Raw genomic sequence first — 24,146 nt, forward strand, 5'->3', positions numbered from 1 at the left:
GGGTTGGGTATTGTCTTTACAATAGTGGTCCACTGAGGATAGATACCGTCACCCAAATAGTACCCTTTGTCGTAATTGTGGCCGTTGACGGTAAAGTTCACCGGTGGGCTGTTGCCTTCGGCAAGTCTAGCAAACAATGGCGAGCGCTGAAGCACGTTGATATCATTGTGTGATCCAGCCAGGCCAAAGAAAGAGTGCCAGATCCAGAGATCTTAAGACGCCACGGCCTCTAGTATGACAGTGCAAGCCCTGACATGTCCCTTATACTGCCCTTGCCAAGCAGAAGGGCAGTTCTTCCACTCCCAGTGTATGCAGTCTATGCTGCCAAGCATCCCTGGGAAGCCCCTGCTAGCATTCATCGCCAACAAACGGGCTGTATCTTCAGTTGTCGGCTATCTCAAGTACTCAGGGCCAAACACAGCAATCACAGCCTTGCAAAACTTATACAGGGACTCTAGGCATGTAGACTCGCTCATACGGACGTACTCGTCAATGAGATCATCGAGCACTCCGTATGCAAGCATTCGGATGGCGCAGTGCATTTCTGATAAGAGGAGAAACCAATCTTGCCGACGACATCCTTTTTGCACTCGAAGTAGTCATCATAGCCGACCACTCCCTCTTTAATACGGTTGAAAATATGCCTACTCATATGGAACCGGCGGCGGAATTTGTGATGTTTGAACAACGGGTTTGTTGTATCAAAGTAGTCCTTCCAGAGAAGGAAATGCCCGCTCTCCCGGTTACGATTCAACGCCGGAAGGTGGCCCGAAATGGAGCCACGGAACAACGGCCGCTGTTTGTTGAGGTGGTGATGGACCAACACGACAGTCAATATCTCCTCCTCGTCGTCAGACGACGAATTGTCGGAGTCGCAAAGAAAATTATGGAAAAAGAACTCGTCGGTGGAGTCCATTTTCGTACCTTGGCAAACTGTCGAACAGCTTGCGGGCGTCGAAGAAGAAGACGGCCGGCGAGGGGAGACGCGACGCCCACAGACCAGCTAGCTGCCCGGCCGGCGTCCGACGAGTGTGACGACGTCCGACGAGTGTGCTGGTCGTATGTGGCGGGGGCGGCGAGGCATCTTCTTGGTCGCGGGCGGCTGGGCGGCGGGGGAAGCGGCGGCGGGAACCAGCTTGCTCCCCGGCGGCAAAACGGCGGCGGCGGGCGACTGGGGACAGGGGCGGCGTTGCTGGGCGGATGTGGAGGCGGCGGCAGCTGGAAGAGTCGTCGGCAAAATGAGCGGCGGCGTCGGTGACGGTGGAGACGGGGGACGAGGGTTGCTTGTTGGCCGGGGGGAGGGGAGGCCAATGTGCCACAGACGAGCGGGCCCGGGAACAGGAGTAGGCGAGCGCGCGCGCGTCCGTCGCATGTCCGCGCCGATGCAAATTAGGCTTAAAAATGGGTCGGAAATGGGTCGCCCGCGGATGAAAAACGAACGCGCGTCCGTTTAAGTCGGCGCGTTGGGCCGTCCGCGCTGATCCAAACGGACGGCCGCGGATGAAATGAATCGCCCCATTAAAGTTGCTCTCAGGGCAAAGCTTCCGAGCGTGAAGGACGTGATTGACGCAAACAGAAGTGACATGAAGTAATGGCGGATAGCCGGTGCAAAATGCATAGCGACCCTTTTTGGGAATTTGACGTGAGAAATGGCGCGAGTTTGTGAAAGAGGGCTTCCCTCTCTTTCTCTTTGTCTTTTTCTTGTTTCTTGTTCCTTTGATCACATGATCACTTGATCACCACTCTTTGTCTTTGTGGCCACACTTCTGCCAAATCAATGAAATACCAGTATTTACGATTGTATTGTGTTAAAAAAAGTTAAAAGGGCAATGATTACTCGGTGAAATAGTAGTAGTAGACACGAAACACTTCCAATCTTTCTATGCTAAAGCAGGAATAGAGTTCGTTCGACATGCCTCGGCACGGCATCTCCACCGGCCGTCGACGTCGATGCACGCATGCAGGTGCAGCCAGTAGTCCAGTACCACACGATACAGGCAACACGCACCCGTAAGCCGTAACACACGGCGCGGATGCGCTAGCCGGTCACAACGCCGCCGACGAGCAGCCGGGAGGATCAAGTTATACCTACGACACGCAGCTATCCGGGATGGCGATCGAGTGCTGCATCCGTAGCTGCTCGTAAAACCTCTTGATGAAGTCGTCGGCCTCGGCGTCCACGCGCTCGCTGCTGCCGCTGTTGCCGTCCTCCGGCACGACCGGGAACGGCGAGTCGGTGACGCGCAGCCGCCGGACACCAGCGGGGCTGCGGCCCAGGATCCATGCCACCATCGGTGATGGCGTCGCCGTCGCCATCCCTGCCACCGCCGGCGTGGCTCTTCCGGACTCCACGTCGGCGCTCATCGTCTCGAACGCCCGCGCCACCGCAGCGGCATCCAGGCCTCCGTAGTCGTCGCGGGCGGTGCCCCGACCGCCTCCGCTGCGCCCGCCGCGGCTCTTAAAGGGGAAGAGCCCGTAGTACTGCGGGTACGACGGCGTGGTGGTGCAGCTGAACTCCACCGCCCGCGCGTGGTGCCCGTAGAACGACGCCATGGTGGAAGTGGGGGAGGAGGAGATACGGTGGCCATGGCCATGGGCCGTGGCGGGTTGGGCTAGGAGGCCGCGAAGCGCCCGACCGGCGAGCTTGCCGCGGCCGAGGAGGAGATTCAGGTCCATCATGAGCCGCTTCCGGCAGAGTCCGCGGCGCAGCATGTGGCACACGGCGAGCACAACGTGCCACAGCCGCCGCGCCAGCCCATGCTCCATGGGCCGCCGCGCGGGCGTCGTCGCGAGATCCATTAAATTGTCCTAGAAAGGGTGTGGATGCGACGATACAATGGAAATAAACAGACACACCTGACAGATTATGGAAGAAGAGTGTGAGAGTGATTAGCTTAAGGGATGAGCTTATCTAGGGGCTGATGGATTGTGCAGGCAGCGGGAGGAGAGGAGGGTTTATAGGGGAAAGAAAAGCTTCAACTTCAAGGGACCCACATAAACGCATCTTTATAGAAACTTTTGAATATGCACAAGAACAAATTTCATGTTAACTTTTGTTGTTGTTTTTAGTACGAAATATCCAGCATCGCCGTGATGTATTCCTTGTTCACTATTATAAGATATTCTTACTTTTTTCTAAACGGATGTATGAATATGTTTTAGTGTGTTTGTTCACTTATTTCAGTCTGTATATAATCAACATTGATATATCCAAAACATCTTATAATAGTAAATGGATGGAGTACTATATGCTACTAGCTACAAAGAAATTGGCATGTTTGTCGATACACTTATTTTGGCATGATACATGTTTTCTCTTTCGAGCTTTCGGAGTCTCATTAGATGGTAAATTGTACTAAAATAATATTGAAGGTAAATGCATGTTTCTAGTCCAAACTATTGAATGAACAAATTCTCAAATCATATTAGAATCCTATTAAAATCCTTCCAGTTAGGCAAATTACAAACTTAAATTTGACAGAAAAATCCACCGACAAGTAAAATTCCAAACATTCCGAATTGGTCCGAGAGAGGAAGGAGATACAATACTGGCCTATTCTTCTTTCTTCCCGGTCCTTTTACCCGTGCAGTTGTTATTGGCAATGATCGCAAACTGGCCACAGAAACACGATACTTAGGGGCTGCTCGGACTCTCTCCACTCTCCAACTCCACGCCGGAGCGGAGCAGGATCTAGTTTTAATTTGGGGAGTGGCTGGAAGGGCCCTTCACAGGCTCCGCTCCGTGGCAATTTTGTCGAACAGGGCCTTACACAAGGTATCTACCCAATGCAATCAGTTATACACTTGTGCAAACTCAATCAGCACACAAGATGTATACACGATTGACGTACTGTCATGGATCTTGGTCAAAAGACAAGATACGTAGCGCCGGTTTCGTGCTCCCGTGTTTAGCAAAAGCTAAAGCTTAAATTGCTTAGGGAGCAAGTGAGGAATTAGTCCGTTCTCGTTTCCTTTTCCTACTTGCTTGCTTGTATTCTTGATTTCCTACCTTTGCCTAAAGCATGGTCATGGATCAGCTCGGAGCTCGAGGACATGACCATGGCTTTCCAAAGGCTGGTGCTACCTTTTCTTATATCGGGAATCATAGTTGTGTACAGCTGGTTACCTTGCTAAGAACGTACAAAAACTGCTAGATGTAAAAAAAAAAAAAAAACTCCATCTGATCGGAATTAATTGACGCAGCCTTTATACATTATCCTCTGTATACATGGGCGAATGCAGCGGGAGCATGACAGATACCTTTGAATTCGTATTTGGAAAAAGTTTTCAAAGGTATAATTTTTCAGTAAAATAATTTATGTATTATTGATCTAATTTATGGTCAAATTTGAATCTCGAAAAACATAGGCAACTACATTATGGAACAAAGGGAGTACAAACCTTTTGCACTAAATATCACTGCAGTAGATTATTGGCAAGATTAAACCCAACTAATGCACACCACTCCCACTACAGATTAACGATCTAAAATGGTGAAGAATAAACAAGCAATTGGAGAGAAATATACATCTATAGATCAAACATAAATGCATTCATAGATCTGAACATAAAGAAATAAGTTATCATCTGATCCAGACCACCGCTAAAGAATACATCGGATCAACCATAATTATTTGGGGCAACTCATATGGCTATTGTATTAAACATGGGAATGAAGATGTCACATCTTGGCAACTACCATGAAACCTGTAGTCTAGATGTGGACTACTCACAACTCATCTTGAACACAAGGATCAATGTCGATGAAGATGGAGATGAATTCCCTCTCCAACAGAGTACCAGTCATGGATGAAAACAAAGATCGCCTCGGAAGACGAAGTGGTGGCGACAGAAAAATGCTTGATAAATTGCGGTAGTGTTTTCCAGTATATAAAGACCACCGGACACCAGAGCCACCTGGAAGGGGGTGCCCACCAGGCTAGGCGCCCCTATAAGGTGGGGGCCTAGGGACCGTGGAGCCCACCTGGGGCTGTGATGCGGCTTGAACTACGTCGGTACTTTCCCAAAGAGAAAAGGGATGATGCAGCACAACCACGGTAGGTATTTCCCTCAGTGATGAGACTAATGTTATCGAACCAGTAGGAGAACCACGCAACACCATGTAAACAACTCCTGCACACAAAGAACAAATACTTGCAACCCGACGTAAGAGAGGGGTTGTCAATCCCTCACGGGTAAAAAGATAGGTAAAATTATAGTAAATTGGATAAATAGATCTCGCGGGGCCGCGAGATAAAATAAATAAATAAAAATTGCAGCAAGGTATTTTTATGTTTTTGGATTAATAAATCTGAAAATAAACACAAATAAAAATAGACCGCGAAGGCAAATATAATAAAGAAGAGACCCGGGGGTCGTAGATTTCACTAGTGGCTTCTCTCGAGAAAATAGCAACGCTAGGTAAACAAATTACTATTGGACAATTGATAGAACTTCTAATAATCATGACGATATCCAGGCAATGATCATTATATAGGTATCACGTCCAAGATTAGTAGACCGACTCCTGCCTGCATCTACTAGTATTACTCCACACATTGACTGCTATCCAGCATGCATCTAGTGTATTAAGTTCATGGAGAAATGGAGTAATGCAATAAGAACGATGACATGATGTAGACAATATCTATTTATGTAGAAATAGACCCTATCTTGTTATCCTTAATAGCAACGATACATACGTGTCGGTTTTCCTTCTGTCACTGGGATCAAGCACCGTAAGATCGAACCCATCACAAAGCACCACTTCTCATGGCAAGAAAAATTGATCTAGTTGGCCTAACTAAACCAAAGATTCGAAGAAGAAATACGAGGCTATAAGTAATCATGCATATAAGAGATCAAAATAATCAAATAACTTTCATGGATAAAAACATAGATCTGATCATAAACTCAAAGTTCATCGGATCCCAACAAACACACCGCAAAAATAGTTACATCAAATAGATCTCCAAGAGACCATTGTATTGAGAATCAAGAGAGAGAAAGAGAGGAAGCCACCTACTACTAACTACAAACCCGTAGGTCTACAAAGAACTACTCACGCATTATCAGAGAGGCACCAATGGACATGATGAACCCCTCTGTGATGGTGTTTAGATTGGATCTCGTGGTTTTGGAACTTGCGGTGGCTGGAATTGATTTTCGTTGACTCCCTAGGCTTTATGGAATATTAGGGTATTTATAGAGCAAAGAGGCGGTGCGAGAGGCCACTGAGGTGGCACAACCCACCTGGGCGCGCCTGGGGGCCCAGGCACGCCCTGGTGGGTTGTGCCCACCTTGGGGCACCCCCAGGTGCTTCTCCGGCCCATTGGGTGTCTTCTGGTCCAAAAAATCCACAAAAAATTTCGCTGCGTTTGGACTCCGTTTAGTATTGATTTCCTGCCATGTAAAAAACAAGCAAAAAACAACAACTGACACTTGGCACTATGTCAATAGGTTAGCCCCAAAAAATGATATAAAATAATTGTAAAACATTCAAGAATGATAATATAACAACATGGAACAACAAAAAATTATAGATATGTTGGAGACGTATCAACATCCTCAAGCTTAATTCCTGCTCGTCCTCGAGTAGGTAAATGATAAAAACGGAATTTTTAATGTGGAATGCTGCCTAACATGTTCATCACATATTCTTTCTTTTATAAATGGACAATGGGACTTTTATATGGTTCAAAGCAATAGCCTAGTTTTGACATGAGGACTTTAATACTCAAGCATATCAACAAGCAACCATGTATTTTAAAATATCAACGCCAAATCAAGTTATCCCTAGCTCATTATGCTCAAATCCATTCATGAAACACACTCGCATATTAGCTATACCCAATGCTCAAGTTCGATCATAGTGCCCCTTAGTTGGTGCTTTATAAGAGAAGATGGAGACTTAAGTAAAAATAAAAATTGCATAAAGTAAATAGAAAGGCCCTTCGCGGAGGGAAGTAGGGATCTGTAGAGGTGCTAGAGCTCAAAGCGAAAAAGATAGAGATAAAACATTTTGGGTTGCATGCTTTTCCTGTCAACGAAAACGATCAAGTAGTTCCCAATACTTTCCATGCTAGATATATCATAGGCGGTTCCCAAACAGAAAATAAAGTTTATTATTCCTTTTCCATCATACTTTCACTTTCCATGGCTAACCGTATCCACGAGTGCCTTCCATACCAACACTTTCCAAGGAATTTATTATTTGACAACATAAAGTAAATTCAGTTTTCATTTTGGGACTGGGCATCCCTAATACCTGTGTCGTACTCTCGTGCAATGACAAGTGAATAAGCACTCGTCTTGAGAATAACACATCTAGCATGGAAATATATCAGCCACCCCCTACCGTTTCATGAGAGGTATGAGCACAGGGAAGAGAAGTTTATTTTGAAAATTAGAGATGACACATACAGATTTGCTTAGAACGTTAAAAGAATGCCGCATATAGGTAGGTATAGTGGACTCATGTGGCAAAAACTGGTTCAAAGGATTTTGGATGCACAAGTAGTGACCATACTTAATGCAAATGAAGGCTAGCAAAGGATTGAGAAGCATCCAACCAAGAAACGAAAAATCTCATAAGCAAGCATTAAGCATAACTAACACCGAATAATGCACCACAAGTAGGATGTAATTTCATTGCATAACTATTGACTTTTGTGCTTGCATAGGTAATCACAAATCTTAACACCAATATTCTTACTAAAGCATAATTACTCATCAACATGACTCACATATTATATCGACATATCTCAAAACTATTACAAAGAATCAAATTTATTTAGTCCAATGATCTTCATGAATTTTTTATTATATCCTCCTTGGATATCTATCACTTTGGGACTAGTTTCATATGTTGCTTTTGATAGCTCAAACAAATCTAAGTGAAGAACATGAGCATACAAATTTTCTTCTCTCAAAATAATTTATGTGAAGTAAGAGAGAATTTCTTAAAAAAATTACTAACTCTCAAATAAATCTAAGTGAAACATGAGACCATTTCTCAAAAAATACTAAAGCACACCGTGCTAAAAAAGATATAAGTGAAGTAGTAGAGCAATTCCATAGCTCAAAAAGCTTTGAGTGAAGCATACAAAGCAATTCTAACAAGTCATGGCATAATTTTGGCTCTCTCAAATAGGTGTGTCTAGTAAGGATTCATGACTAAAAAACAAAGCAAAATAAGCAAAGACTCATATCATACAAGGCGCTCCAAGCAAAACTCATAATATGTGACGAATAAAAATATAGTTTCAAGTAAAATACCGATGGTCATTAGAAGAAAGAGGGGATGCCACTCGGGGGCATCCCCAAGCTTAGTTGCTTAATACTTCTTGAATATTATCTTGGGGTGCCATGGGCATCCCCAAGCTTAGCCTTTTGCTAATCCTTGTTCCTTCATCCATCGTAGTATTATCCAAAACTTGAAAACTTCAATCACACAAAACTCAACAAAACCTTCATGAGATCCGTTAGTATAAGAAAGCAAATCATTACTATAAGTACTGTTGGAAAGCCATTCATATTTTATTTTTACATTATATGTACTGTATTCCAACTTTTCTATGGCAAAAAATCTTCAAAGAAAACCATAAAATCATTAAAACAAGCACACAACACAAAGAAAACAGAATCTGTCAAAAACAAAATAGTCTGTAGCAAGCTGGAAATTTCGAATACTTCTGTAACTCCAAAAATTCTGAAAAATTATGACAACGTGAGAAATTCATATATTAATATTCGGTAAAAACAATCAATATTTTATCGTGCTTCTTTTAAAAATGAAAATTATTTTCCTGGGTGCAAAAGTTTTTGTTTTTCAGCAAAATCAAATCAACTATCACCCAACATGATCCCAAAGGCTTTGCTTGGCACAAACACTAACTAAAACACAAAAAACATAATCATAACAGTAGAATAATTGTGCAAACACTCAATAACAGAAAGAAAAAGACAAAAGTAAATTTTATTCATTGGGTTGCCTCCCAACAAGCACTATTGTTTTACGCCCCTAGCTAGGCATAATGCAAAGGATCTAAGTATTGTCATCTTTGTTTCTAGATCCATATGGTGCCCTCATGATTGATTCATATGGTGGCATAATTCTAGTTCTAGGTAAGTGTTTCATACCCTTTCTTAGTGGAAATTGAAATTTAATATTGCCTTCTTTCATATCCATCACGACACCAATAGTACGTAAAAACGGTCTACCAAGAATAATTGGACAAGACGGATTGCAATCAATATCTAGAACAATAAAATCTATGGGCACATAATTCCTATTTGCAAGGATAAGAACATCATTAATTCTCTTCATAGGTTTTTTAATAGTAGAATCCGCCAAGTGCAAATTTAGAGAACACTCTTCAATATCGGTAAGACCAAGCACATCACATAAAGATTTCGGAATTGTCGAAACACTAGCACCCAAGTCACATAAATCAAAACACTCATATTTTTTTATTTTGACTTTGATGGTAGGTTCCCATTCATCATGCAATTTTCCAGGAATTGAAACCTCTAATTCCAACTTTTCTTCTAAAGCTTTCATCATAGGATCAACAATATGTTTAGTAAAAGCTTTATTTTGTTCATAAGCATGGGGTGAATTTATCATGGATTGCAACAAAGAAATACAATCAATCAAAGAGCAACTATCATAATTAAAGTCTTTGTAATCCAAAAGAGTGGGCACATCACTAGTTAAAGTTTTGACCTCTTCAAACCCACTTTTATCAATTTTCTCAACAAGATTTTCACCCTCCGAATTATCCGGACACCTTCTAGCTAAATTTGACTTCTCTTTAGTCCCATTATTGTCAATATTAATTTTACTAAACAAAGAATCAATAGAAGAAACACCAATCATTTTAAGATCTTCATCACTTTTATGAAAGCAATCACTAGAAAACGCTTTTTCTAAAAATTCACTTCTAGCTCTAAGTATAGCGGTTCTTTTCTTAGTCTCATCGATAGAAACACAAAGAGCCTTAATTTATTCCTCAACCTTAGGCACAAAAATTTCCATCTTGGGATTTTCTACATCATGAGAAATTTGTCAATACTTCTAGACATATCATCAATCTTATTCAGCTTTTCTTCTATTGTAGCATTGAAAACTTTTTGAGTATTGATAAATTTAATATTATTCTCAAGATCATAGGTGTTCCTATTATTATTATTATAAGAAAGATTGCCATAGGAATTATCATAATTATTAGAGGAATTACTAGGAAAAGGTATATGACTAAAATTACCTCTATAAGCATTGTTATCAAAATTGTTTCGCGAGATAAAATTCACATCTATGGCATCACTATTTTTCTCAATCAAAGTAGACAAAGGCACACCATTAAAATCAATAGGAGCACTTTTATTAGCAACCTATTTCATAAGAGCATCAATTTTTTCACTCAAAGAAGACATTTCTTCAACCGAATTGAACTTTTTTACTAGTAGGAGCTCTTTCGGTATGCCATTGTGAATAATTTGCCATAATGTTGTCAAGCAACTTGGTGGCTTCACCCAAAGTAATTTCCATAAAAGTACCACCCGCAGCGGAGTCCAAAAGTTTACGAGAAACAAAATTTAACCCTGCATAAATAATTTGTATGATCATCCAAAGATTTAACCCATGAGTTGGGCAATTACTTAGCATTAATTTCATCATTTCCCAAGATCGTGCAACATGCTCATGTTAAAGTTTCTTGAAATTCATGATTTGGGTTCTAAGGGAAATAATTTTAGCGGGCGGAAAATATTTAGTAAATAAAAGCATCTTTGCACTTATCCCAAGAATTGATACTATTGCGAGGCAAAGAAGAAAACCAAAATTTTGCACGATCTCGCCAAGAAAACGGGAATAATTTCAACTTCACAAGATCATTGTCCACATCTTTTTTCTTTTGCATATCGCATAATTTCATGAATGTATTAAGATGGGACGCGACATCCTCATTAGGAGTACCGGAAAATTGATTTTTCATAACAAGATTCAGCAAAGCGGTATTAATATCACAAGACTCCGCACTAGTGGCGGGAGGAGCAATCAAAGTGCTAATGAAATCATTCTTGTTGGTATTTGAGAAATCACACAACTTGGTGTTCTCTTGAGTCATTGTGACTACGCAACAAGATTGCACTCAAAAACAAATTTGACGAGAAAACGGCGAACGAAAAAGAGGGCGAATAAAACGGCAAATTTTTGTGAAGCGGGGGAGAGGAAAACAAGAGGCAAATGGAAAATAATGTAAATTGCAAGAAGATAAGATTTGTGATTAGGAACCTGGTAGATGTTGATGATGTCTCCCCAGCAACGGTGCCAGAAATTCCTTTTGATGCGGCTTGAACTACGTCGGTATTTCCCCAAAGAGGAAGGGATGATGCAGCACAACTACGATAGGTATTTCCCTCAGTGATGATACCAAGGTTATCGAACCAGTAGGAGAACCACGCAACACCACGTAGACAGCTCCTGCACACAAAGAATAAATACTTGCAACCTGACGTAAGAGAGGGGTTGTCAATCCCTCACGGGTAAAAAGATAGGTAAAATTATAGTAAATTGGATAAATAGATCTCGCGGGATCATGAGTTAAAATAAATAAATAAAAATTGTGGCAAGGTATCTTTGTGTTTTTGGATTAATAGATGTGAAAATAAAAGCATATAAAAATAGACCACAAAGGCAAATATAATAAACAAGAGACTCGGGGCCATAGATTTCACCAGTGGCTTCTCTCGAGAAAATAGCAACTGTTGGGCAATTGAAAAAAATTCGAATAATCATAACGATATCCAGACAATGATCATTATATAGGCATCATGTCCACGATTAGTAGACCGACTCCTGCCTGCATCTACTACTATTACTCCACACATCGACTTCTATCCAGCATGCATCTAGTGTATTAAGTTCATGAAGAAATGGAGTAATGCAATAAGAATGATGATATGATGTAGACAAGATCTATTTATGTAGAAATAGACCCCATCTTGTTATCCTTAATAGCAATGATACATATGTGTCGGTTCCCCTTCTGTCACTGGGATCAAGCACCGTAAGATCGAACCCATCAAAAAGCACCTCTTCCCATGGCAAGAAGAATTGATCTAGTTGGCCTAACTAAACCAAAGATTCAAAGAAGAAATACGAGGCTATAAGTAATCATGCATATAAGAGATGAAAAGACTCAAATAACTTTCATGGATAAAAGCATAGATCTGATTATAAACTCAAAGTTCATTGGATGCCAACAAACACACAACAAAAAGATTTACATCAAATAGATCTCGAAGAGACCATTGTATTAAGAATCAAGAGAGAGAGAGAGAGAGAAAGAGAGAGAGAGAGAGAGAGGAAGCCATCTAGCTACTAACTACGGATCCGTAGGTCTACAAAGAACTACTCACGCATCATCCGAGAAGCGCCAATGAGGATGATGAACCCCTCCGTGATGGTATTTAGATTGGATCTGGTGGTTCTAGAACTTGCGATGGCTGAAATTGATTTTCGTCGACTCCCCTAGGGTTTCTAGAATATTGGGGATTTATAGAGCAAAGAGGCGGTGCGGAAGGCCACTGAGGTGGGTACAACCCACCTGGGCGTGCCTGGGGCCCCAGGGGCGCCCTGGTTGGTTGTGCTCCTCTCGGGGCACCCCTAGGTGCTTCTCCGGTCCATTGGGTGTCTTCTGGTCCAGAAAAAATCCACAAAAAATTTCGCTGCGTTTGGACTCCGTTTGGTATTGATTTTCTGCAATGTTAAAAATAAACAAAAAACAACAACTGTCACTTGGCACTATATCAATAGGCCAGTCCCAAAAAATGATATAAAATGATTATAAAACATCCAATAATAATAATATAAAATAATAGAACAATAAAAAATTATAGATACGTTGGAGACATATTAGGTTGAGCCTTGGCTGCTTGATCCTCTTCCGACACAAAAACCTTTGTCCTATTTGTTCTGATTTTCGTGGACATTTTCTATGGCAATTTTCTGAAATTGTGAAAACATCGGAAAACAGAAACTTACGCTGAGCACTGAAGTAATAGGTTAGTCCCTTGACATAGTTTGAAAACATTGCAAACTTAAATAATAATCGGCACGACACATAAAAATTATAGATACGTTGAAGAAGTATCATTTGGGTAGAACCTATGACCCAATGATTGGTGGGTCCTATTTGCAGGGAAATATATGGATGCCGCATTATGACGACTCTGTGCGATTTGCCTCAGAGGTTTTCAAATCCATACGCGATATGGAGCCTGCCAATATAACGACTCTGCTAGAGTTGCTATAATCCTCCCATCTTCCGTGGAATTTTGGATTTCTGGATAATTAGAAAATCCATTTAATATATTTTTCATGCCAATATATTCTAAAAGTTGGAAATTAACTAAAGCTTCATAATTTTGAAAGTTTGAAATTCCTAATAATTATAAATTTCTCAACATTTTAAACTTCTAGTTTTTTTAAGTTACAAAAAAAAAAGTTTGATGAGACGTTGACTTCCGAAAAAAAGGAAATTTCATCTGGTTTGAAAATGACGGATGTGTTTTCCGAGATCGTCAGACAATAGCATTCACAATATAGTACCCCCTCTGTGCTCGACAAGAAAACCTATAAATTTTGTTCAAGTCAAACAATGAAAACCTTGACTTAGTTTGTTGAATTATTTTACAAACAACTACAATACCAAACTAGTATCATTAAAAATACTTTTTTTGTGTGAAAAATATCGTTAGAAATACAATAAAATATACTTTCATAGAATCAATAATTTGGATTTGCAGATGTTGATCTTTTCCGTATGTTAAACTTTACATTTTTTTGCGAACCAACCTGTGGTTGAGATGGTTAGGTGGACATTGGTATCCCCAACCCACCAGGGTTTAAATCCTGGTGTTCGCATTATTCCTGGATTTATTTCAGGATTTCCGGCGATGCGCTTTCAGTGAGAGGAGACGTTTCCGTCGACGACGAGGCGCCTACAGTGGCTTCGTAAATCTCAAGATGATATGCCGGCTCAATCTCTCGGAGGTGCTCATAGGGATAGGGTGTGCGTGTATGCATTCATAAGGGTGAGTGTATGCGCATGTATATGAGCACTTGTGTCTGTACTGATGCTAAAAAAATAAACTTTACATTGTTTTATTCGAGCACGGAGGGTGTATACACGACTCTCCATGCATGCAGCGGAAATCAACGACACTAGCAAATCTTTTCGCAAAGAAAAAAAAAGACGACACTAGCAAATCACACTGTCACGTCAGATTTCATGTGGATTTCGATAAAATATATCCGATCCGTCCTATCAACCTTATCCAAAGCAAAAATACAATATATTTTATATGCAACATTGGACGCTGATTTGCCCAAATTAGACGTGCGTGCGGTAGTTGGTTTGGTGCGCTCGAATGCAAGTGGCATGGTGCTTTCCATCATGGCGTCCCGCTTTTGGGGGAAAAGCATCTACAATCAAAGCAAACTACACAGACAAAAGCCAACCCGCAAGCACTAATCTTTTGCGCTTTAGCCAAACCAGCTCCCTTTGCCTTTCCCCCCTCGTGTTGTAGTGCGCTGTTTAGCTTATCTACCTAGCAGTAGTATCACTCCAGTTGTAGCGGGGTCTGGCAGACACCGATACTAGAACGACGATCCGACGGGGAAGATGACCCTCTCTACTACTCTATCTCTCGTCACGGTTTTGAGTAGCGGTGTTTGGGATTGAAGCTTTCTATTTTTTATGCGGCGGAGGATTGAAGCTTTGGCATAGTACTGCCAAATTTGCGCTTCATGTACGTCTGCATGGTGTGTGACTTGTTTGATTACTTCTTCCATTTGTTAAACCACTTGCTAGATTTCATACACCAAGTGTTGTGATCTTCTTTTTCACACAAGAACTGGAAAACGATATTTCTACGGTAATTTCATATATTAAGCCAAGGTATCATAGATACAAAAAGAAAAGGAAAAGCAAGACTAGGGAAAATCAGCCAACTCCTTGTTTAGTGAACATCATAGTAAAATCCTTGTTAACTGAAATCAGAAAGTACTATCAATCCAGTATTGAGGAATGGTGACGTTGTTTAATATGATAGCTCATGATCTTGAGGTCCTGCTTTAACAAGGTTTTCCAGGATAAAATTTCTGGAGTTGTTCAAAATTTGTTATTCCTCATCATCCAAATATTCCATCATCTCATAATTATGATGTTAAGTAAGAACTTCAATTTGGCGACAGTGGTCTACTTTGTTGGTTTGGCCTTTCCAGAAAATGCACATGGAAGAGAGCAAAGATACACCCACAAAAATACAGAGAGCAAAGGTACATAAAGCAACAGTCAGTTATTTTTACACTACAGCAGAATTATTTGCTTTCATGGAGAAGTCCAGCCGTAGAATTAGATTTTCACACTACTGTGGAATTAGCTTCCAATGACAGGCGCAAAAGGCCTACCAGAATTAGCTTCCAATGACATGCGCAAAAGGCCTACCAGTGACGGGCATGATGCTCGCCACTAGTAACATGTTATGGCGTGCAGGGCGCCCCTCATTTGTATCCCTGGACAAAGTATCATACCACTCATGAGCTAAACCACTCACCGCCACCGGTAGCATGGCCCAGTTCAAAATAAGACACTGATGTGGCAGCGTTTTGTTGCCACGACAACGTCTTGCACATTCCATTATATAAATAGTTGCATATGCATTTGTACATATCTCTACGCAAAAAGGGGAGTATGTTGTCGTTTCATTTCATTTCTCTTCGTTGCCTCCCATCCATCGAAGACATCCCACGCCCTACCGATTTTTTCCTAACGAAGCCCACCCCCCGTATTGGTTTCTACTCCGGTTTTTCCCTCCCAGTCCCCCCCAGTACTCAACACGCAAACAAACACGTCCACACCCTCGGGCACAACACATGTCCTTCGCCCTGCCTCCCTTCTCTCTTCCTTTTTAAACCGGCTAGGGTTCCACCCGCTGCCACTCGCCATCCGCCATGGCGCACTCAACGTCGATGATCTCCTGGCTTCACTTGGGGCTCCGGGTCGAGGCCTTCTGTCTGCGCCTTTCTCTAGCCGCCTCATCGCTTGGTGGCCATCAACCTCACCTTGCTTCTCTGGCGAGCAGAGGTCCCTTCTTCCTCACTGACAAGACATCAACATCATGATGGGATCTAGCCAACGGCCTCAAGGAGAGGAGCTCCACGAGCGGGCAGGGCGACCCCATGCCTTGGAGATGGCAACCCTCGACCCCTTCTCCAGTGGTGCACTGGCCACATCCCCTTCCTCGTCTCTCTCATTACTACTGGGAAAAGGCTTATAGGTGAACACAAATTTATGGCGGGCGAGGCGAGTCACCCGCCACAACTAATTTAGAAATGTAGATGTGGCGAGTACCAAAGCTTACCCGCCACTGCTACTGACAAAGCAGTGGTGGCCATGAATACCAGCCCGCCACAGGTAGACCGTTTCAGAGTTGGCCGCATAATGAAACCTAACTGTGGCGGGTGGTGACACATGCTCGCCACTGTTTATTTATACATCAGTGGCGGGTGCGGCTGTTGCACGCCACAACTAAATTATGGTAAGCACTCTTACTAGGCATGGAGGACATACATATTATGCACTCGTAGCAGTGGCAGGTTCTGTTCGCCGCTCGCCAGTGCTGTCCACTTACGTGTGGCGGGCACCCTACCACGCCCGTCACATGTAGACCCATGATGCTGACTGCAGTTCATTTCCCCCACCCCATAAACCAAACCAAATTTGCAATTTCCCCAGCCGCTACCCCCCCATCGCCTTCTCCCAAATCTTGTGTAACACCCCGGATATGATTTACCTAATATGTAATCCAACTCTTGCCGTTTCCGGCGTTATTTTATTTTCTCGGGTTCGGGTTTTTGTCTCCGTGTGTGTTGTCGTTGTCATGCATCTCATATCATGTCATCATGTGCATTGCATTTGCATACGTGTTCGTCTCATGCATTCAAGCATTTTCCCCGTTGTCTGTTTTGCATTCTGACGCTCTGTTTTCCTCCGGTGGTAATTTCTACCTTTCTTTCGTGTGTGGGGATTAAACATTTCCGGATTGGACCGAGACTTGCCAAGCGGCCTTGGTTTACTACCGGTAGTCCGCTTGTCAAGTTTCGTACCATTTGTACTTCGTTTGATGCTCCAACGGTTAACCGAGGGACCGAAAAGGCCTCGTGTGTGTTGCAGCCCAACACCCCTCCAAGTTGGCCCAAAACCTACCAAAACCCTCTCCATCCTCTAGAGAGTTCGATCACGATCGCGTGGCCAAAAACCGCACCTTATTTGGACTCTCCTAGCTCCCTCTATGCCTATTTAAAGACCCCCCGAAATTTCTCCTTCCCCTTCCTCCCGAAACCCTAGATCCATCTCCACCCGCCGCCGCCAGACAAAACCACCGCCGACGGACGTGTCCGGTCCGGCCGGACACGTCCGCCACCCCACCCGGGCCAATCCCGTGCTGCCACGTGGCGCCGCCCGTGCCCACATCGCCGCCTCCTCCGCCGGCCCGCCGCGGCCCGCCGCGGGCCCCCGAGGCCCGGTCCGCCCGACCGCGCCCGCGCCTGCTTCCTCCTCGCCGCGCCGCCGCACTCCCTCCTCGATGTCCGCCGCGCCTCCCCGCCGTCGACCTTTGCCGCCGCGCCCGTCCTCCGCCTCCTCCCGCCTTGACGTCCGAACCGCGCTGCCCTCGTCGCCGGCAGGTGCATCGACGACCGGATCCGGTGCCGCCGCCCCTCTCCCTCGACGCCGTCCTCGTCTTCCACTCCGGCCGGCAACTCCGGTGAACTCACCCCGGCGAGCCTCAAACCCCGTGCTCAGATTTGGATCCAAAAAACCCTAGGGTTGACCTCTCATTTTCTCTAAGTCCTTTTCTGTTACTTTTTATAGCATATTTAATCATGTCGTAACTTTGCACCACGTAGCTCTGTTTTGGACATATAGCATATCAAAATGTTCGTCTCTGAGAGCACATCATTTCATCTCATTGCATCATTTTCATTTGAGTTCATCTTGATGCCTGAAATGCTGTTAGAAGAATACTATTTGAGATAATTGCCAGATCTGCTGCTCCAATTAGAGATTTGTCATTTTTGCCATGATTAATGTGTGCATGATATGCCCTTGAGCTCTACATGAGTTTTGTTATATGTTTTGCCATCTATCCAGAGGTGCAACCCATGTATTTTTGTGATGTGTGTGGTGACTAGCACAAGCTTGCAAAGTGGAGCATTCGTTAATGCTGATTTCAGGGACTTGGCATTTCCACCAAGTCCTTGACCTGTTTATCTCATTATGCCATATGTTCATATTGTTTCCTAGTGATTCGTGCCTCTTTAGAGGATGATTAGTAAGGATGTTTTGTTAATCTTGTAGTGCTCTATCCATCCATGCCTTTGTTTGAAATTATGGAGCACCCTAACTTGAGTCAATCGAGCTCTACTTTTGTCATTTCGTGAATCTGGGCAGATTGTCTACTTGTTAGCGATTTTGCCGAGGATGTTGTAGTTTATTCGTGCATGCTATGTTATTTTTCTTGCCATGTCTAGCTTGTATTTTGTGTATTCTTGATGCGTGTATCCTTAGATTTTCATGACTTGCTCTGTAGTGAATGCATCGAGCTCGTAAACATGCCTACTTGATATCTGTTTCAGCATGCTCACATGCTTGCAAATGTATTTTCTGATCCCTTTTGGCTCAAGGTCACTAAGGGAGTTTTGTTAAGCTCTTTGAGTAGCTCTAGGCCATGCTTTACTTTGCCATGTTCAGGTCCTGTAGCATATAGTTTTCATGCTCCAAAGAGTGCTATCTGATCTGAAATTTCAGACAAGTGTTAATTTCACTAAGTCTGAGATCTGTTTGCCAAATGTATTTTTGCCATGCTTGTTTGAACCTGTTAATGGATGAATTGGCCGTAGCTCAGTGCTAGTCTTTTGTTAAGCATCATGAGTGGATCCCTGCCATGTATTTTTTTTGCCATGTTTGGGTGCTGTAGTATGTTCATCTTGTTGCATTTAGATGGCTACTTGCTGTAAATCGCAGAACGTGGTCATATTTGAATTGCTTGCCATTTCCAAACCGTAACTCCGATTCCGGTGTTCTTTATATCGTTTTCAAGCGACTTCATCTCACCTTTCCAGTGGCACACTTGGATTTCCAAGTTGAGGCCAGGTTCATGCATTCCTTGTCAAATCTTGCATATGCATCGCATATTGCGTCCCGCATAGCATACCATGTTTGCATCATATTGTTTGAGTTTGCACATGGTTGATTGTGTCCTTGTTGCTTGTTTGTCTTGTTTGGGTAGAGCCGGGAGACGAGTTCGCTAACGAGGAGCCCGTTGAGTTTGCTTTCGAGGATCTAGTCAACTCTGACAACTTTGCAGGCAAGATGATCATACCCTCGAAATCACTACTATCTTTGCTATGCTAGATGCTCGCTCTTTTGCTATGCCTATGCTATGATGCCTACCACTTGCTTATCATGCCTCCCAAATTGCCATGTTCAACCACTAACCCACCATGTCCTAGCAAACCGTTGATTGACTATGTTACCGCTTTGCTCAGCCCCTCTTATAGCGTTGCTAGTTGCAGGTGAAGATTGGAGACGGTTCCTTGTTGGAACATTATTTACTTGTTGGGATATCATTATATTGCCATGTTATCTTAATGTATCTATATACTTGTTAAAGGGTGGAAGGCTCGGCCTCTCGCCTAGTGTTTTGTTCCACTCTTGCCGCCCTAGTTTCCGTCATATCGGTGTTATGTTCCTGGATTTTGCGTTCCTCACGCGGTTGGGTTATAATGGGTACCCCTTGATAGTTCGCCTTGATTGAAGCTTTTCTAGCAATGCCCAACCTTGGTTTTACCTTTTCCACCTAGCCTCTTCTCCCCTGGGTTTCTGGAGCCCGAGGGTCATCTTATTTAGCCCCCCCTGGGCCAGTGCTCCTCTGAGTGTTGGTTCAACCGAGCTGCCTGCAGGGCCACCTCGGGGAAACTTGAGGGTTGGTTTTACTCGTAGCTAGTCTCATCTGAGTGTGCCCTAAGAACGAGATATGTGCAGCTCCTATCGGGATTTGTCGGCACATTCAGGCGGTGTTGCTGGATTTGTTTTAACTTGTCGAAGTGTCTTGAAGAACCGGGATACCGAGCCTGATCGGAACGTCTCGGGAGGAGGTCTATTCCTTCGTTGACCGTGAGAGCTTGTCATGGGCTAAGTTGGGACTCCCCTGCAGGGATATGAACTTTCAAAAGCCATGCCCGCGGTTATGGGCAGATGGGAATTTGTTAATGTCCAGTTGTAGATAACTTGAACCTTAACTTAATTAAAATGAATCAACTGTGTGAGTTGCCGTGATGGTCTCTTCTCGGCGGAGTCCGGGAAGTGAACACGGTGTTGGAGTAATGCTTGCGCAGGTTGTCCTCTAGTTACTCGCTCGCACTTTGCCTCCTCTTCTCGCTCTCTTTTGCGAACAGGATAGCCACCATATATGCTAGTCGCTTGCTGCAGCTCCACATATTTTTCCTTGCCTTACCTACTAAGCTTAAATAGTCTTGATCGCGAGGGTGCGAGATTGCTGAGTCCCTGTGGCTCACAGATTACTTCCAAACCAGATGCATGGCCTGATGATTCCGTTCCAGATGACGCGCTTGAGCTCAAGTGGGAGTTCGACGAGGACTCACGCCGATACTACGTGCCTTTCCCTGATGATCAGTAGTGGTGCCCAGTTGGGGTGATCGGGACCGTGTCGCATGTTGGGTTTATCTTTTATTTTGGCGCCGTAGTCGGGCCATGAGTGTTTGAATGTTGTAATGCTATTTATGTACTTTGATTGACGTGGCGAGTGTAAGCCAACTATGTATCTCCCCTTTTATTATCTATATTACATGGGATGTTGTGAAGATTGCCTAACTTGCGACATTGCTTTCAATGCGGTTATGTCTCTAAGTCGTGCCTCGACACGTGGGAACTATAGCCGCATCGAGGGCGTTACATCTCGCCTGACTCACGGCGGCGCCCTCGTTGCTGCCTCTCCTCCTCGCCGCCTCCCCGCCAATCGTTGCTGCCCCTTCATCGACGTGGCATCGCAGCCCTTTTGTCGCCGCCGCGCCCCTCGTTGTTGCCCCTTCGTCGACGCTGCATCGTAGCCCTCCTCACTGCCGTGGGCATGGACTCCTCCAACACCGGAGACATCTTGTTACCACCGCCACCGCCGTCGCGAAGCTCCTCCGCGATGGCTACCCCTCCAGACATCACGCCCTCCTCCACCAACATCGGAGACCACGCACCGCCTTTGGACGCCAATCGAGCCACCTCTCCGGTATGGTCAAAGTTGGGTTTGGGTAAATAGATATTTAGCATGGATTAAATTTGAGTAGTGTGTCTTAGTGTTATTTGTGCTTAGGGTAACTATGAGTAGATTAGGAACATTTTGCAGGTATTGACACGAGTGCCAATGTTTCGGCGACATGTTGCTTTATTTCCGTTTTGCCAAATTTCTGGCACTCGTTATGTCCTCTTTTTAGCAAAGGTCATGTCAATTTTTTCTTTCATTTTTTAACTAGGATCCATTGTAGTGTCGTTGGCTTATATTTGCAGGTATTGACATGAGTGCCAATGTTTTGGCGAAATGTCGATTCATTTCCGTTTCGCCGAATTTCTGGTACTCGTTATGTCCTCCTTTTAGCAAAGGTCATGTCGAATATTTCTTTCATTTTTTATGCTTCATGACTCATAATTGCACACTAAATTTTAGCAAACGCAACAAATGGATTCCGGAGAGCCATCTTCTACGGACCCCTCAGCTCGGCGTCGTAAAAAGGGTAGAAAGAGAAAGAAGAAATCAACCAATGAACCTACCGCCAGTAAGGAACCAGGAGAAGGTGTGGTGAATGTTTCTACCAGTAGGTGCTTCATGCAAATGTTTAAGCCCGGTGAATTGATGTTACCACAACACAAGTTGAGTGCACTAAGCGCTAAAATTCAGATTCTACACAAAGACGTAGTAGTTAGGTTAGGAATGGGTGAGATGTATTACACCGCCAATGTTATAGAGGGCCTTGGATTTGTCGACGAGTACCCTGCTGATAAAATATATCTTGGGTTTGAGAGTGTGGTCAAGCCATCTTTAATGAGGCTTTGATCGCTCTAGCATGCTACAAATCCATTACTCGAGAATGAGGAAGTTAGCTTCCTTGATCTTTATCTCATGCATTGGGCCAATGTGGATTCTGATAAAGGCCAACGTCTTATCACGACTTACCTCCACAAGACCATTCTTCATAGTCCTCAGCACAAGCTCTGTTGGAAGTATGCCCTAGAGGCAACAATAAAGTGGTTATTACTATATTTCCTTAATCATGATAAAGGTTTATTATTCATGATAGAATTGTATTGATTGGAAACTTAAATACATGTGTGAATACATAAACAAATACCAAGTCCCTAGTATGCCTCTACTAGACTAGCTCACTGATCAAAACATGGTTAAGGTTTCCTGACCATAGACATGAGTTGTCATTTGATAAGGGGATCACATCATTAGGAGAATGATATGATGGACAAGAACCATCCGTTAGCTTAGCATATGATCGTTAAGTTCATTGTTGCTGCTTTCTTAAATGTCAAATACATATTCCTTCGACCATGAGATCATGCAACTCTCGGATACCGGAGGAATACCTTGTGTGCTATCAAACGTCACAACGTAACTGGGTGATCATAAAGATGCTCTACATGTATCTCTGAAGGTGTCTGTTGAGTTGGTGTGAATCGAGATTGGGATTTGTCACTTCGTATGATGGAGAGGTATCGCTGGGCCCTCTCGATAATACAACATCATAAGAAGCTTGCAAGCAAAGTGACTAAGGAGTTAGTTACGAGATGATGTATTATGGAACGAGTAAAAAGACTTACCAGTAATGAGATTGAACTAGGTATGAAGATACCGACGATCGAATCTCAGACAAGTAACATACCGACGGATAATGGGAACTACGTATTTGTCATAAAGGTTCGACCGATAAAGGTCTTCATAGAATATGTAGGAACCAATATAGGCATCCAGGTCCCGCTATTGGTTATTGACCGGAGAAGCGTCTCGGTCATGTTTACATCATTCTCAAACCCGTAAGGTTTGCACGCTTAACGTTCGTTGATGATATAGTATTATACGAGTTATGTATGTTGGTGACCGAATGTTGTTTGGAGTCCCGGATGAGATCACAGACATGACGAGGAGCTCTGGAATGGTCCGGATATAAAGATTGATATATAAGATGATATGGTTGGACCAAGGGGTAAGGCCACGGGGCTTTAGGTTGGTGCAAAAGGAAGTTTTGTGGAGGTCAGGGACAAGACGCCAGGGACCCTGGCGAGACGCCGAGGCACATGGCGTCTGGGCCAGACGCCGAGGACCGTGGCGTCTAGTACTGGAAACCGAGAAGGGTGCGTTCCAAACCGACTTTGAGGAGGCGCTTTCTCGAAGAAGCGACCCCGGGGTTCAACATATAAATAGAGGAGCAGGGCTAGCCCCTGGGGGACACCATGATTCACCAAGCCGTGTGCCGGCGCCCCCTCTCCCTCTAGTTCATCCTCCATCCTAAATCTGTTGTGCTTGGCGAAGCCCTGCAGAAATAGTTTCACCACGTCGGCGTGCTTCCGGAACTCATCTACTACTTTGCCTCTCTTGCTGGATCGAGAAGGTGAGGACGTCATCGAGCTGAATGTGTGTTGAACGCGGAGGTGCCGTACGTTCGGTACTTGATTGAGACGGATCGTGAAGGTGTACGACTACATCAACCACGTTGATAAACGCTTCTGCTTAGCGATCTACAAGGGTATGTAGATGCTCTCCCCCTCTCGTAGCTATACATCTCCATGGGTAGATCTTGCGTGTGCGTAGAAAATTCTTGTTTTCCCTGCAACGTTCCCCAACAGTGGCATCATGAGTGAGGTATATGCATAGATGATATGCACGAGTAGAACACAAAGGAGTTGTGGGCGGTGAGGTTCATATTGCTTCCCACCAATGTCTTATTTTGATTCGGCGGCATTGTGGGATGAAGCGGCCCGGACCAACCTTACATGTCCACG

The 24,146-nt window shown here is 43.8% G+C and overlaps 1 protein-coding gene across 1 annotated transcript; it reads right to left on the bottom strand.

Annotated features, from left to right (window-relative positions):
* Window positions 1-1,806: 1,806 nt before the first annotated feature.
* On the bottom strand, window positions 1,807-2,912 carry LOC119368363. The gene has a single exon (XM_037633651.1). It carries the CDS (start codon window positions 2,797-2,799, stop codon window positions 2,089-2,091), a length of 711 nt encoding a protein of 236 aa, XP_037489548.1. The 5' UTR covers window positions 2,800-2,912; the 3' UTR covers window positions 1,807-2,088.
* Between the last annotated feature and the right edge of the window lie 21,234 nt (window positions 2,913-24,146).

This window comes from Triticum dicoccoides, chromosome 1A (assembly GCF_002162155.2).
Source record: "Triticum dicoccoides isolate Atlit2015 ecotype Zavitan chromosome 1A, WEW_v2.0, whole genome shotgun sequence".
In the NCBI taxonomy this organism is placed as follows: domain Eukaryota; kingdom Viridiplantae; phylum Streptophyta; class Magnoliopsida; order Poales; family Poaceae; genus Triticum; species Triticum dicoccoides.